This window comes from Vulpes lagopus, chromosome 10 (genome assembly GCF_018345385.1).
Source record: "Vulpes lagopus strain Blue_001 chromosome 10, ASM1834538v1, whole genome shotgun sequence".
Taxonomy (NCBI): Eukaryota; Metazoa; Chordata; class Mammalia; order Carnivora; family Canidae; genus Vulpes; species Vulpes lagopus.
Window position 1 is genome coordinate 47570888 of NC_054833.1, and position 16954 is coordinate 47587841.

The 16954-nt window shown below is 40.7% G+C and overlaps 1 protein-coding gene and 1 pseudogene across 3 annotated transcripts in view; one reads left to right on the top strand and one right to left on the bottom strand.

Moving 5' to 3' along the window:
• The window catches only part of ALG9 (ALG9 alpha-1,2-mannosyltransferase), a 99305-nt gene extending 82351 nt beyond the window's left edge, over positions 1-16954 (top strand). For all 3 annotated transcript variants that reach the window (XM_041771081.1, XM_041771082.1, XM_041771083.1), the window contains exons 15-16: positions 13147-13265; positions 13553-16954. In XM_041771081.1, coding sequence (XP_041627015.1) covers positions 13147-13265; positions 13553-13590 — 157 coding nt within the window. In that variant the 3' untranslated portion in view covers positions 13591-16954. The remainder of the gene's footprint in view (positions 1-13146; positions 13266-13552) is intronic.
• On the bottom strand, positions 100-1560 carry LOC121499869 (annotated as a pseudogene).

The window sequence follows — 16954 nt, forward strand, 5'->3', positions numbered from 1 at the left end:
TGAAATTTTAAGATCAGTAGGGGATCTTAAAATCCCTCTGCCTCTGCCTGTGTCTCTGCCTCTCTCTCTCTCTCTCTCTCTGTCTCTCATGAATAAATAAATAAAATCTTTTAAAAAAAAAGAGAAAAATTTTAAGATCAGTTTATTAAGTTCAATGACAAAAGCTATCAGAAGAATATTCTCCAGAAAATTATTTTTTCTTAGAGAAAAGAAAAATCAACACCTCAGCACAGCCACAGATGCTATGGCAGTCACACCTCCCTGCAAATGGGGATAGTTCATTAGGTCAACCTCTGGGTCAGCAGAATTGTAGTCTGGATCATCCTCCTCATCCTCTAGCTCCACATACTCCATTTCCTGGAACATAGGTTCATTCACCTCCACATTGTTTCCAGCATCCTCTGAAAACTGAATATCCAGTGTGTCAAGATTATGATCCATTTCAAATAGTAGTTTCCCACTTAATTTTTTTTCTTACTCAATCTTCTTCTTTCATTGATTTCTTTTTAATTTCCAAGAATTCTGGATCAAATTTGGCCTTCCAACTTAAATTCTCATTTGTAACAGGAATGCCAGGAAATAATTGCTCTTTAGCTTCCTCTGCTTCTTTCTCTTTTTGTTTCTTTTCTTCTCTTCTAGTTTATATTTGATCTATCTCATTTAATTTTTCTTGCACAACTGTCACTGAAGATCCTTACCATTGCCAAGATTTTTCTTCTACCTATAATGCTAATAGTTTAAAGATATCGGAGTCTGGGCAGCTTGGGTGGCTCAGCAGTTTAGCGCCGCCTCCAGCCCAGGGTGTAATCCTGGAGACTTGGGATGGAGCCCCACGTCGGGCTCCCTGCATGGAGCCTGCTTCTCCCTCTGCCTGTGTCTCTGCCTCTCTCTCTCTCTCTCTGTGTCTCTCATGAATGAATAAATAAAATCTTAAAAAAAATATATCTGAGTCCTCATTCTCTTGTCGATTTTCCTTGGAGAATATTCATAAAGAGGGGCTTCATCTATGTATTTTTCACTGTATATAAACTTGAGGGTAGCCTGGACAGTTTCATCTTTTTCTCCAGCCTTAGATGTCAGAGTTATGGTGAAACTGGGTGGATTTTCTGATAATACCAGTTAATAACATCTCAAACCCCTCTTCAGGTGTCCCCTTCACATCCTCACAACACATCTGTACTGTTGGTGAGAGAGACAATGAACTGCACTGGTGCTATACAGGGGTAGCTAAGAGACATCTGCCTGTGAAGGAGTCAGAGTAAATGGATTCCAGAGCTTCCAGCTTGTGCTATTCCCTGCCATACTCTGTCATCGTGGCCCTCACTTCTGCATGTGGACTGCCCGGCCACCCAAATGACCCTGCAGTGGGGACCATGGTGGACTGGGAGAGCTGGCAGTAGCTAGGTTGGTGCAGGTGCAGATTCCCGGCTCTGAGGCCCTGGGCCTGGGCCTGCTGAGCAATAGCCCCACATAGGCCTCTGCCTCACTGTGGGGTTTTCATATATGGCCTTTATTGTGTCAAAGTATGTTCTGGTAAACCCACTTTGTTGGGAGTTTTCTTTTTTTTTTTTTTTTAATTTTTATTTATTTATGATAGTCACACACACACACACACACACACAGAGAGGCAGAGACATAGGCAGAGGGAGAAGCAGGCTCCATGCACCGGGAGCTCGACGTGGGATTCGATCCCAGGTCTTCAGGATCGCGCCCTGGGCCAAAGGCAGGCGCCAAACCGCTGCACCACCCAGGGATCCCTGTTGGGAGTTTTCATCATGAATGGATAGTGACTTTTGTCAAATGCTTTTTAAGCATCTATAGAGATGATCACGTGATTTTTTTTTTCATTTCGGTGATGTGATATACCACGTTGATTGATTTGTGAATATTGAACCATCTTTGCATCTCTGGAATAAGTCCCATGTGATCGTGGTGGGTGTATGCTATTTGCTAATATTTTGTTGAGAGTTTTGCATCTGTGTTTGTTAGTCACATTGGCATGTAGTTTTGTTTTGTGATTATTTCAAATTCCTAAAGCTGGATTTATGCCAGAGTAAAAAGAAAAAAAAAAGTGAAATAAGGATTTCTTTGGAAGTTTCTGATGCCCTTATTCAGTAAGATAAAGATGGTTGAGTGGCCAATGGGCTTCAGTGTGTCTCTTGGAATGCTCCTTCTTAGGTGCAGGCACTGGGCTTTAAGGAGATCCAAAGCCCATGTGGAGAAAGGAGGCCCACATAGAGGTGGCCTGAAGGTCCCTTTTCACTAGCTGAACTCTGAGCCTATAGCCAGCCACAGGAGTGTGGCTGTTATGAAGTTTCTAGCCAACAGCAAGTGAAACAAAACCATCAGTGAACCACACATTTGAGAGAAATCACAAATTGTTTTTTTTTTAGCTAAAAAGATTTGAGTTATTTTAAAGTATGCTCATTGTTTATTTCTTCTTTGTAAATCTTGCAAGAATCGTCTACCTGATGTGGTTTTCAGTGTTTCTATTTGTCACATAGAAATAGTCCAAATAAAGGTCCAAAAAGCAGAGACAGACACATTTTTGAACACGGTTTAGTGTCTTCTCTGCAGGAATGGTGGCTAGATCATGTAATACCTTCATATTTAAGTAGCCATCAGGTGGAAGAGACTAGTGAAGTGCATTTGCCGAGCACTGGTGGGACTGAAGGTCACAAGATGGCCTACTACCAGTTCTTTCTCAATTCCCTCATTCTGAATTTTGGCTAAAGATTACTGGCAAAAGGTTATGGTGTTATGTCAGGTGATTGACCAGGGCCATGGATCAGTTAAATGATTCACTCTGTACACAGTCTTGTAGTGCTGTGATTACAGTTTGTGCCTCAGAGAACTTCCAGACCATTACACGGATCTTTGGAGGTGGCTACCAAATAGTCAAAACTGGGAATGTATTCATGAATGTCAAGGGTCTATTGGACATCCCTGCTGGAAATAGTGTCATTCTGGTCACGTAGGTAATCAGGCTTCAGCAAATTTTATGTAAACTGAAACTTGGAGAGGTTACTTGGCTTTCTGCATTAATATTTTCTTGGCCAATATTGGGTGCTCTCCACATGTCACTTGTGCTGTGACATCCCATGGGACACTCCCCCCTGCCACCACCACACGCTGTAGACTCAACTTTGCTTGGACCCATCTGATGTCCTTAGGACTGATCTGTTCAGGAAGTGAAGAGAAAAAAGAGCTTTGTAGTATTTTTGCTAATTCCTTTTCCTTATAGAAGATGAATATTGTTAGGAGCAAGGGAGGTAAAACTAGATGTTCTGATTTATTCTTTCACAGAAGGATATTTATTGGGCACTTTCTGTGGTACTGTCCTAAAAACTGGAGATAATGGCAGTTAGACAGAGTTCTTTCATGAGACCGGCACTCTCATGGGGTATAACATACAGCATGTAACTCCTGTGTCCCCCTCTCTTCTTTGAAAAAGAGAGAAATGTCCCCTCTGCACTACTTACAGAAGATTAGTATTTATCACCCCATTTCCTGTTAAAAATTATTAAAGCACAGTCACATTTTTGATGTGCCGTGGCTTTTTGAGCAGTTCTTAAATTGCTTGATATGGGACTGTAGGTTGAGGATGGCTAAGATTAAGTCTTGAGAGGATTCTGAAATTCTCTTTGGAACTGAAGATTTCTGTGCGGCGGACCGTGGACAATCTCGCTGGTTTATGAACTACATGAGAGAGAGAGGAAACCAGCTTTAAAAAGAAAGAACTGGCAGTGGGTTTAGACTAGAGGTTCACAGGGATATTAATGTTTGGATGGATGGATAGATAGCTAAAAATAGAAAACCTGAGGACTAGGATGTTTTCTTTGTAACGTGAAAAATTGACCCAGCATTTCATTTGTGCCTGTTGAGCTGGTGACCTCGGGGTCTGGCAGGCAGTCTTCCGTGACCGCCAGCAAGGGCAGATTTAAATCTCCACAGCAGAATGCTCCCCCGGCCCTGATCAATAGGGCTGCTAATTGAATTAGAAAACATTCTGAGCTGTGGCTAATTATGCTATTCAGGCAATTGCTTTGTCAACATGGATTTCATCCTCGAATTGCTTAAGTGACTTTCTCACTGGGAGGGAAAGTCACCTTCTATGATTGAGGCACTTATTTTGTGGCTCCCTAAATTTTTTTTTCCTTTTCAAGTTTTTATTTTACTTTATTGTATATTTTTATTGGGGTTCGATTTGCCAACATATAGCATAACACCCAGTGCTCATCCCATCAAGTGCCCCCCCTCAGTGCCCATCACCCAGTCACCCCAACCTACCCCCCCACCCTGCCCACCTCCCCTTCCACTACCCCTTGTTCGTTTCCCAGGTTTAGGAATCTTTCATGTTCTGTCTCCCTCTCTGATATTTCCCACTCATTTTCTTTCCTTTCCCCTTTAATCCCTTTCACTATTTTTTGTATTCCTTGAATGAATGAAACCATATAATGTTTGTCCTTCTCTGATTGACTTACTTCACTCAGCATAATACCGTCCAGTTCTGTCCACGTTGAAACCACCATTTGCTTCAACGTGGATAGAACTGGGGGGTATTATGCTGAGTGATGTGGCTCCCTAAATATTGCTTCCTGTGCTTCCCTAGGGCAATGCTATGGCATTTCACATTATTACAGACATTGTTGTGTGAGTTTTGATAGACATTAGTTAGGTTCTAATTTGTATTTCAGTCTGCTCTGTGTTTCTAGGTCTGTGTTTCCAGGTCTATGCTACTCCAGTGCTCCACTGCTCTTTTCTTTCACAAAGCTAAATAACCAATTTGATGTCACTCTATCCAGTAACAGAGCAATTTAAAAGGCCCTAGTCGTGCTTAACATGTTAAAGTTGTTGAAGGTAAATAAATTAACTTAGAACATCAGCTATCGTGTTAGAAGTGAAGAATTCAAGCCAACTTGTTTTTTTGGGTTAAAAAAAATAGTCAATATACTCATAAGTGATGTACATGTGTGTGTATATTGACTGCTCACTTCATCTTCTAGAAGATATTACTGGCTTTAGACCTACCTTCCTTCCTTCCTTCCTTCCTTCCTTCCTTCCTTCCTTCCTTCCTTCCCTCCCTCCCTCCCTCCCTTCCTTCCTTCCTTCCTTCCTTCCTTCCTTCCTTCCTTCCTTCCTTCCACCAACATATACTATAACACCCAGTGTTCATCCCATCAAGTGCCCTCCTCAGTGCCCATCACCCAGTTACCCTGCCCGCCTCCCCTTCCACTACCCTTTGTTCATTTCCCAGAGTTAGGAGTTTCTCATGTTTTGTCACCCTCTCTAATTTTTCCCACTCATTTTCCCTCCTTTCCCTTATAAACCCTTTCACTATTTCTTATATTCCCTGTATGAGTTAAACCATATGATTGTCCTTCTCTGATTGACTTACTTCACTCAGCATAATACCCTCCAGTTCTATCCACGTTGAAGCAAATGATGGGTATTTGTCATTTCTAGTGGCTGAGTAGTATTCCATTGTATACAAGGACCACAGCTTCTTTTTCTTTAAATAATAAATTTATTTTTTTATTGGTGTTCAATTTGCCAACATACAAAATAACACCCAGTGTTCATCCCGTCAAGTGCCCCGCTCAGTGCCCATCACCCATTCACCCCCACCCCCTGCCCTCCTTCCCTTCCACCACCCCTAGTTCATTTCCCAGAATTAGGAGTCTTCATGTTCTGTCTCCCTTTCTGATATTTCCTACCCATTTCTTCTCCCTTCCCTTCTATTCCCTTTCACTATTATTTATATTCCCCAAATGAATGAGACCATATAATGTTTGTCCTTCTCCGATTGACTTATTTCATTCAGCATAATACCCTCCAGTTCCATCCACGTTGAAGCAAATGGTGGGTATTTGTCGTTTCTAACGGCTGAGTAATATTCCATTGTATACATAAACCACATCTTCTTTATACATTCATCTGTTGATGGAAACCGAGGCTCCTTCCACAGTTTGGCTATTGTGGACATTGCTGCTATGAACACTGGGGTGCAGGTGTCCTGCCGTTTCACTGCATCTCTATCTTTGGGGTGAATCCCCAGCAGTGCAATTACTGGGTCAGAGGGTAGCTCTATTTTTAACTCTTTGAGGAACTTCCACATTGTTTTTCAGAGTGGCTGTACCAGCTTGCATTCGTAGTGGCTTTAGATGTTAATGGTAGATAATGCTCTTAAAGACCACGAGCAGAATCAGCAGAGGAAAAAGATTCACTTTCTAATAACATTGTTCCAATACCAAACTCGGATGATAAATGGATTATATAAGGCTTCTCTTATGTAGAGTCCCCACCTTTTATATAGTTTTGTATCCAGGCTTAACTAGAAATGACTCGTGTTTCCTGAACACATAATAGAATTTGATGCTGAATTTCTTGGGACTGTACACGGAGGAAGCATGGCAGAATCAAGATGCTTCCCGGATCTCTCGATGTATTCAAGTTGGACCTGTGCTTGTCCTTAGCAAGATGGCTGTTACAAGCTACACATGCAATGGGACTTTAAATTCCCCATTGAGAGTGGGACTCTTCTGTCCACCATTATTTTTCTGGCACTTAAATCATTGCTTGACATGATGCTCAGTCACTGGTGGAAGAACTGGATTGAGTTAAACTCAGATCTCATTTGTATAAAATGCGTCCCTCACTCTCTTCAGTGGTCTTTCCTTCTCCTTCGCTCCCTCCCTGCCTTCCATTCTTCCATTCAGCCTCCATCTAACCTTTGCTTTTCAGCACATATTGGGTGCCAGACACCGTGCTGTTGGTAAATAAAACAGACTTGGTCCCAGAAATCTGGTACTGGGAGTAGGGGTGAAAACAGACAATAAACAAAGTAACCAACAAGTTACACATTGTGAAGAGTGTACCAACACACAAGGTACCCTCAGATTAACTGATAGAACTGGAAGCCTAGGGTTTCCTAGGATGTTGCAAGACCTTTCAAAGGTTGCCTCTAAGATGAAGAATGAAAAATGAGTTGGGCTTTGAAGAGTGTTTTAGGCAGAGGAAGGAAAGCATGCGAAGGCTGTAGGGTAGGGAGGGATTGAGAGGATGCTGGCGTAGTGGGCAAGTGTGCGAGGTGAGGTTGGCCAGGCAAGGACGGGCTAGATCTCCTAGGGCTTTGTAGCCCATGAGAAAGAGTTTGGATTTTATTCAAGCCATTTTCAGGCTGTGGACAGAGCATTTAACCTAAGATCCTATAGATCTGGTTATATGAATGAGCAAGTCGCCTTTCTGTTGAGTCTATCTTGGAATGTTGGATGGAGAAAATGAAATAAGATACAGTAAATGCTTTTTCCACACCTGTGCAACCCTCAGTGTTTGTCCTGTCTTTTCAATGTGTGTAGTATCACTTTGAACTTTGGGATCAGCTTTTAGTATTTAGTAAATGCTATGTTGTGGTTATGTATCATTTATATTGTTTCTCCCAACTAGATCATTAGCTCTTTGAGAACAGGAATTTTTGTGCCTCAGGGCCAGCACACAAAGCCCCACACATAGTAAACATATAAGGGTTTTATTCATTTAAGGATTTGACATTTATTTAAAAATTTATCTACTGGTTTTTAAAAACTATTATAAGTAGTATGTTTGCCTACTTTTGTATATGTTTGAAATTTTCTATTGTACAAATGGAAAATGGAGTAGCTTGTTAAAACAATATGGTGTAGAGTATAAAATAAAAATTCTTTATAATAAGGGCTACATCGTTTTTGCTTTAACACTGTTAATGATGGGGATCCCTGGTGGCTCAGCAGTTTGGTGCCTGTCTTTGGCCCAGGACGTGATCCTGGAGTCCCAGGATCGAGTCCCGCATTGGGCTCCCTGCATGGAGCCTGGTTCTCCCCTGCCTGTGTCTCTGCCCCTCTCTCTCTCTCTCTCTCATAAATAAATAAATCTTAAACAAACAAACACTGCTAAAATTGCTTTTCTAAATGGCTGTGCAGATTTCCACTTTGGCAATATCTGTTTCCTAATTCCTCACCAGTGTTTGGTTATTTGATACTGTCAGACTTTTTAACTTGTGCAAACCTGATTATTGAAAAATTACACCTGTATTTCCATTTCCCTGATTTACTGGTAAGATTGAACATTGCTTCCTGTGTTTAATTGGCCATTTATGTTTCTTTTCTCCATTCATATTCTTTGTCATTTTTCCCTACTATCTTCCCCCAAGATTTGTCATCTTGATTGCAGGAATATTTCATATGTTCTCACTGCTAATCTCCTATGTATTGCATGTATTTTGTCCTGGTCTCACTTATTTTTTTTATCTTTGTCTCAGCCTGCCTTTTGCTTTCCACAGTAAGGCATAGTAGCCCTTCTTCCACCTCAGGGCAGTCAGTATTTTTCGTGATGTCCCCTGTATGGCCCAAAATCTCTTCTAGAGTTTCTGGACATGATCTGTCAGCATACCAAGAAAAATAGTCCGCCATTTGCTGTCTTTCCCAATAGACACTTTTCATTTTTTACAGTTTTCTTTTTAGTTATTTTATAAGTAACTTAAAAAATATGAGTAAGAGGATAGTAAAACAGAAACAAAACCTTCATTTGAAAGCTTAACAATTTAAATGTAGTGACCTCAAATCTTTGTTCCATATTCTTCTGCTTCAGAATAAATACATAGATATATAGACAAGTGAAATGGACACCTCTGAATGCACTTGTCATGCATGGACCTGGAATAGGTCCATCTTGAAAATACTGGTTCCAAACTTTAAATATATCTCCAGGAGGTTCTAGCTTATCACTTCTAGTTGTTCTACCACTTGCATCATCAAAATGCAAAACCAGAAATTTTTTGAAACCTTTGATGGCTCATAATTTTGTTGAAGAGAGTATAACTATCTTCTTAGCTCCATAATTCAGACATTTTCATTCTTAGATTTATAAACCAAGATGATAGATCCATTGAATTTTTAAATTTCTTTCCCATATATACTGCTCCTAGTCATCCCTGAATACTAACCTGCCTTCAGCATTTGCCCACTGTGAACTGTATCAAATAAAATTTGGCCCACAGCTCTCATAAAAGATGAAAGAATATGATCATATGTCCTTTCAGTGTAAAGGATGGTCCAGGTTCTTGTTGCAAAACATTGAATGATGAAGGGATGTGGGATGACTGACTCAATGTAAATACCTTATATTCTTTTTGTTCTGAGAAATACCTTGCTCATTCATCAACTTTTGAGAGGATTCATCTGTATATGCTGTATAATATACTGCCATCTGAAGATGCTTAGACTGAACTTATACTTAGGATTGGGGTTACCATCCTCACTGGAGGTGCTGCTCTGTGTCTTTTTGCACTCATCATCTTCTTTTTTTTTTTTAATAAGATTTTATTTATCTATTTCAGAGAGAGAGAGAGTGAGCACAAGTGGAGGGAAGGGCAGAGGGAGGACTGCAGACTACCCGCTGAGCAGGGAGCTTGATGCAGGACTTGATCCCAGGACCCTGGGATCATGACCTGAGTCAAAGGCAGACGCTCAATCAACCGAGCCGCCCAGGTGCCCTGCACTCATCTTCTGATCTAATAATTGTGAAATGTCTCCTTCCATCCATTTTCTTCTCATTGCCATTATGGACTGAAAATTTAAAAATCCAGGATTCTCAACTGTGTTCAATGAAAGCTAAAAGCAGACAGCAAAGATAGTATCTCAGGTCTTTTAAACCTTATTGAAAGAGGATACAATAATTTGGGGAGTGCAATTAGAAAATTGCAGGATAATGGTGATTACTTTTGCATCATCCTTTTTGGTGACTTCTCTTTTCCTTTGTCTTATTTTAGTTTTTTAAAAAAACATAGTTGTAAATAATCCAAGATACAGAAGAAAAAAATAAAACCACTAAAATTCTGTAATATAACTTAAATTTATTTTATTTTTTTATTCAAATAAGTCTCAATTTTAATAAGATCCTCTACATACACATTTGCTACTAAAAATTGAAATAGCACATCAAGAAAATTACAATTTCTGAAAACCAGAAAAATCTACCTTATGCACACCCTCCCCTAATTATACTCTAACCAAACCACCCCAAGTTTTCTGTGTATTCCTTCTGCACAAGTTACTTGGCTTCCGATTTTTTGATGTTAGGTTTTATCTTAATGACTTTAGGCTTCTCAAACACTTAGGCACACTCAACCTAGTAGTGCTTCCTTAGGTCAAATTGAAAAGTGGACATAAACTGAAACCATTCAAATGCAAACTACAGGAACTGAAGTCATTCAAATGAAAACTACAGGAATCCTCACAAACTAATATCAAACTGGAATAGATACAAGACAGTTTATATCATAGATTATTAAAATATTACAATTTGTCTTAACATAGAACAGCTTTCCCGAGCTGCTGCATAACGATCCTAGAATTACTAATCAGAGGAAATAGTACAAGTTTATGTTTACATTGGCTCCGTGTCATAATTTTTCTCCATGCTGGTATCCTCAGAAACATCTTTATGATACAGGCAATAATGACAGGTACGTCTAAATCTTTCCACTCTGGATTCACCCTCAATTTCCTGCTCTGGTAGATCCTTTTGAAGCATGGACCGCTTGTTGAGGTAGCGCTCGTACTGAATCAATCGAATCATCCTCTCCATCCTTTCTTTCCTAGCAGTTAACAGAGTCCTCACTCCACTCCTCTTCCTGTTGTTGCTGAGGATGCGGTCAACAAGCCCCTGTGGTTTCTTCTCTCTCTCCTGCTGCTGGGGTGGATAATCTGGTAGCGGGGAAGGGAGTTTGATACTAGGGTCGAGAGTCAGTTTGCTAAGGTTCTTTACTAACACTTCGGACATGGTTTGAACAGCTGAACCTTCCTGAGAGTGCTCTTCAGGAAACATCTGAGATGATCCCGGGGCCCAGGCTGGGTGCAGCTGCTTTGGTGAATCCATTGAAACCCTAGTTGTGGACTGAAGCTCCTGGATCTTCGGGTGCCAGTGGGAGGTGATGCTCAAGACTCTAACTTAAATTTATAAAAGGTTGCAGTGGACCCACATGGTAAAGATAGGATGAGGTTCTTTAAAAAATATTTATTTATTTATTTATTCATGAGAGAGAGAGAGAGAGGCAGAAACACAGGAGGAGGGAGAAGCAGGCTCCATGCCGGGAGCCCGACGCGGGACTCGATCCCGGGACCCCAGGATCGCGCCCTGGGCCAAAGGCAGGTGCCAAACCGCTGAGCCACCCAGGGATCCCGGATGATTTTTATTCTAAAAAATAAGTACAATTTTTCTTTGTTCTTAGAAGACTCTAAAACAAAATTATGAAATAACAGCCTTCCCAAATAGTAGGGAATTGTTCAAAAAAGAGAGTGGAAAAACTCACATTGGGCCCAGCAGGCCTAAAATGTTCTATTGGAGCTGCCTGAAGGATTGAGCTGACCAGAAATACGTACTGACCATGCTAACAAAGTTTTGATGGCAGAGCCTGCTGCAATGGAAATGACTCTTAATTAGTCTTAGCCTCTCTTTACTACACTAAAGCTTGCAGGAGTTTGCTCTGGCTTACAGTTTTCTGTTCTGACCTTCCCCTTATCTTTGCGGCGTGGACAGAAAGGATAAACTAACTTCTTTTTTACTGAGGTAGGTGCTTCCTCCTCATGTTCATTTTGTTAGCAGGCCTGCTTTATCTCATTTGTCTCTCTTCTAAGCCTCTTTTCTATCAAAGCCCTTGAGCTGTTAGCTGTTGAAGGAAAGTGCATCTCTGTTGAACACAGAGCACTGCCAGCGTCCCATTTGGGGAGAATCTAAGAGGTGTGTATGCCAAGCACGATATCATTGTGTGCAGGCATTGCGGGAGTCTGCCAAACCCAGGGGTAGGCTGCCAGTACAAATGCCACGTTGACATGACATTTACAAGTTTAGAGTCTGGAAGAGGACTGGCAGCAGAACACTCTCCAGCTACCTCATTTAGGGTGGCAGTAACTGGGCCAATTTTTGATTTTTAGACTCAGAAAGCATAGTCAAGAAGTAGTACTTCATATAGAATTCCAAACTATCACTGCCACATTTTCTAGGAAGTGATGAATTTGGTTAGCCTGTTTCTGGAATGTAGGATAAACCATAATGCAGGTTATCGAGTGCAGAATCTGGAATGAAATCTGGATTTGAATGAGGGCCCTTTTTTTTTTTATTTTTTTATTTATGATAGTCACACACAGAGAGAGAGAGGCAGAGACACAGGCAGAGGGAGAAGCAGGCTCCATGCACCGGGAGCCCGACATGGGATTCGATCCCGGGTCTCCGGGATCACGCCCTGGGCCAAAGGCAGGCGCCAAACCGCTGTGCCATCCAGGGATCCCTGAATGAGGGCTCTATCATCTATCACTTACTGTGTGACCCTGACCAGGTTACTTTGTATAGGCCTCAGTTGCCCATCTCTAAAGTAGAGATAATAGCACTTTCCTCATGGGGTTATTGAGTGAATTAAATAATATCTTTAGAAGTGCAAGCACTTTTTCTAGTGCTTGTCTAATACTGAGTACTCAATAAATGTGAGGGATTTTTCACATTCTTGAGAAACTCATGAGAAATTCTGGCTTTCTGCTCTTTGTATATTTTAGTAACAAGTTGGTATATTACCACCTGCCAGGGACCCATGAGCTTGTGTGTATACTCTCTCTCTCTCTCTCTGATTAGGCACTGCTGGAGTGAGCATGTGCACAGAAAGCCCAGGACATAGTTTTCTTTACCTCTCCTAGGAAACTAAGAACTGGAATCAGGATCATTGGAGCATTTGGCATCTCTACAGTCAATTAGATGCAGAAACCACTTGGGTGTTAAGAGTTTATTCCAGTAATAGCAGTCCTTTGATTGACCTGGAACTTATCTATGGCATATTCTGTGCAAACTGAAGGCCTGTAGCTATTCTGAAGGAAACACTGTGGCTTATTAGGGACGCCATCTTTTCAGTGTTGGTAGCAAGGTACTTGGTCTCGATTAAATCTGTCTTCATGATTTAGTAGTTAAATCAGAGATTTTTCTGTGCTAAATATTTAGAATAAGATCCACCACCACAAATGAAGGTAACTTCATTTTATCATTTTCAACATTGTTGGAAATTCTCTCAAATGACAAAATTCTGACTTGTCTTTTTTCTTTTTTTCTTTCTTTCTTGTTTCTCAGATCTTCAAAGTTACTGCGGGCATTCTATGTCCCCTTCCTGTCAGATCAATATACAGTGTATGCGAACTACACCATCCTCAAACCCCGGAAAGCAAAGCAAATCAGGAAGAAAAGCGGAGGTTAGCAACACGCCTGTGGCCCCAAAGGACGGTCATCCTGTTAACTAGTGATTGCACTGACGGGACTCCCTCCAAGTCATCATTTGTAACATTTGTAATAAAAGCTGTCTGACACAGAGACTGGAATCTGGGTGCTTTGGGCTGGTCAGAGTCCTTCACGTTCTCGTCTTGCCTATGTCTCTGTTCTGCATGTAAACTTATTGCAGCTAGGCAGGAAGAGGCCCTAAAGTGTGGTAGATATGTTGCTCTACATCTTACTGTTTTTCTTCTGTTCAATTATTTACTAGACCGGAGGAGAGCAGAACTACCTTACAGGAAGAATTGAAAACCCCTGAACTGGATGGCTGCGTTAAACTGTTCTCCATACTCTGGCCTGGCATCTGAGAAGTAGCAAGCCTCTTTTGGGCCATATGGGCTTCTCCACCAAAGCTGTTTGGCAGCTCCTAGCAGACCTTGTTCAAACTCTAGTGCTGAAAATGAGCACAGCCTAATTGCCAACCTACATGTCTTTTTCACCTCATGCAAGACTAAGCTTCTCTAAAGCACTTCACAGGACTAGAACCCTGTCCTGGAGATACTCAGGAAAAAGGCAACTATTTGAGGAACTGTGACCTAATTTCATTATGTAGAATGCCTCTTACTTTCATTTTATTTCCTTTACAACAAACTGTAATATGTTTTCTTTAGGTCTAAGCATGCTGTTTTTTGAATTCAAGACTTCTCTGTATTAAGGTATCAACAGACCAGACCATAACTGTACAGGACATATTTGGAGAAAGTTAATTCTATCACTTGGTAGGTTTGGATGACCTCATATTTTTAAGTAATGTTTTCTGAGGCCATTTCTGAGGAAATTAAGAATTCCCCCCCCCTTTTTTTTAACAACCCTAGTGGATAAAGGGCCAAGTATGTATTTATAGCACCTATTTTTGATTCTATCTATTGCAAAGTGCATTCTGCATGGGGCATGTCTAGTCAAATAGGTAATGATAAGGACCTAATTAAAATGTAGTAAGTATTACTGTTACTTTACTTACAATATTCCATAGTTTACAAAGCACTTTCACATTATCTCATTGGGTCCTCACAGTCATGACATGGGATAGACAAGGCAAGTGGTTTTATCCCCATTTTACAGATGATGAAACAGACTTTGGCATGGGGGGTGGGGAACGTCAAATGGCTTGCCCAAGGTCACAAGGCCAGTCAGTAATAGAGCTAGGACTAGCACCTGGTTCCCTAACTTCTACCCTAGTGTGCTTCCATCCTTCCTCTCTTGACTCTGAAGACATTACTTGGAAGGATGATGGTGTTGGCCAGAGACCTGCTTGATAATGTAACTTTCTATTTTAAAGAAGACTTTTATCTGTATTTCTTTGAGTTCCTCAGAGCCTCCATTGTGCCTGTCAGACCATCACAGCAGCACCCCATGATGCAGCCCAGCCTGTGTCAGGAAAGTAGTGCTCGTGTTTGGAAGCTCTATTCTTCTGCAACCACACAGGATCCCCTATTAGTTGCATTTCCACATAGGCTATCTGAGGGCCTATTATAGGTGCCTTATTTTCCTAAGGGTAACTGTGTCTAGTATCTGCAAATAGGATAAAGCTATTTTCCAGAGGATAGAAGCTATTTTCCATCTTCCATTCTTTAAAGAGAAGGTCTTTTCAACAGAAACTGATCCCAAGAGAGGAGAAAATAAGTAATAAGGGAGGAAGAAAATGGCTGGTTCCCACATGACAAGTCTCCTTTTTGGGATCCCTCTAATGGAATTTCTAGGGTTGAAGTGCTGGAGAGGAACTTGGTCTAGACAGTTTAGAACAGTGATGGGAGAGTCAAGCTCAGCCAGGGTCCCATTTGCTGCTTTAAAGATTTCTGGCATTTAATCCCCAGTACTTGGTTCCTGCTTTCTGAGGCAAATATTGTCACCTGTGGTCTGACTACAGGGTAGAGAATTTTCAGCGAAAGATCTTGATCTTGTCCTACCTGCAGGAACAATGTACTGTCTTTCGCAATGGCTAAAGTGCTCTACTTTTTGCAGAGGTAAATGAGTCCCATAACAGAGGTCCACAGTGAGTAGCTTTTTTTCTTAATCCAAGTGATACAATGGCTGGTCTATTTTATCATCTTGCATGTTTAAAAAAAAAAAAAGCCTTCTGAGTAAGAACTTACTGTAAAGAGCACAAAAAAGGTCACAATTGATCCAGGGATTTCTTGGGAATATCCGTTCCTATCCCTTTTCAAACCTGGTTTTGGTTTTCTCTGTTATAGGTCCATCTTTAGTGAGAGCACAATAGATTGTGAAACACTGTGCCAAATGCTAGGGGTAAGGGATATAAAAATGAATGTTTTTTTGTGGTGAAAATGAGTATTTCTCATGTGATGTTATATAAACACATTAGGAAAAAAAAAATCTCTGTCTCAGCAATATAGGGATAGCCTCCCTGTATTGCTTCCCCAGCTTTGCCTAGAGAAAAAAAGAGTTTCAAAACACCTGGTCATACAAGCATTTCTCTTCTAGAGAATCATTGTTTAGCATGAGCCTCCTGTAAGCTCTGCCTTCCATAAGGTTGCAGTATCTGAGGCACTTCTTTCTCCACAGATTGTTGAATATTGAAGAATGAAGGACTACAGGTTATTTGTAAGAACCTTGATTACAGAGCTGAGTGAGGGGGTGGGTATACTTGGCAGTTTCAGGGTTTTCTAATCTCTATCAAGTTTATTTATTTTTTAGTAATTTCTATATGGGGCTCAAACACTTAACCCTGAGATCAGGAGTTACATGTTCTTCTGACTGAGCCAGTTAGGGACTCCATTGATCTCTAGATCTTAAGCAGCCTTATCTGAACCCTAGATCTTAAGACACTGAGCCCCATTATTGAACCAGGCAGTATAGTAGGCATCTATTACCAAAGTATACCTATCACCTGGTACACTTTGATAAAAGACCAGTCACTTTAATCTCCTGGGATAATCCTAGAAAATGGGAGCCCATACTCTTTATTATTGAATTTGAGTTTAGAAACATTGTTTTAAATCAAGGTGGCTCTTGATCTCAACCATTTATTTGGGTAACTTTTCCTAGTTTGGAGTTTTGGGAAAGAGCCTTAAAAACTCATGTGGTTTTATAGCATTAGATCTGGAGTGACTGTTGGGGCAAAGCACCAATGTCAGTCCTTTATTGTGTGTTGCATTTCATGGGATTTATTGGAATAATTCACTGTGATTATGCTGTCTTCTATCTGGTGTCAGGCAGCTCTGCTTTTAATTTAGTTATTTTCTCTTAAGAGGGTAAAGAGGCACAATTTCATCCTTGCCTCCATGGCCTATTAAATCTCATGTGTTAATTCATTCTGATGTTACTACGTTCAATGCCTTGAGTAAATGAATAGATGGACATGTGCTCAGCTTTGTTCTTGGGCAACAGAAGGATCAGATTTCTGTATGGCATTGTTGGATTTCAGAGCCCTCTGGTGTTTTGGTAAATCTAGATGAATGTTGCCTTCAATTTTTCCAATATATATGACCATGTAATTTGTGCTGCAGATGAAATCAGGAAGCAGTGCAGTGTTGAAGCAAGTCTTGTCCAATTCATTTGTCTTCCTGATTCCCGTACTTTATCTTACTTGTCAGTGTTTATATTACATACATGTATTTTCTGTAAAAGAAAGAAATAAATCTTGGCAATTTGA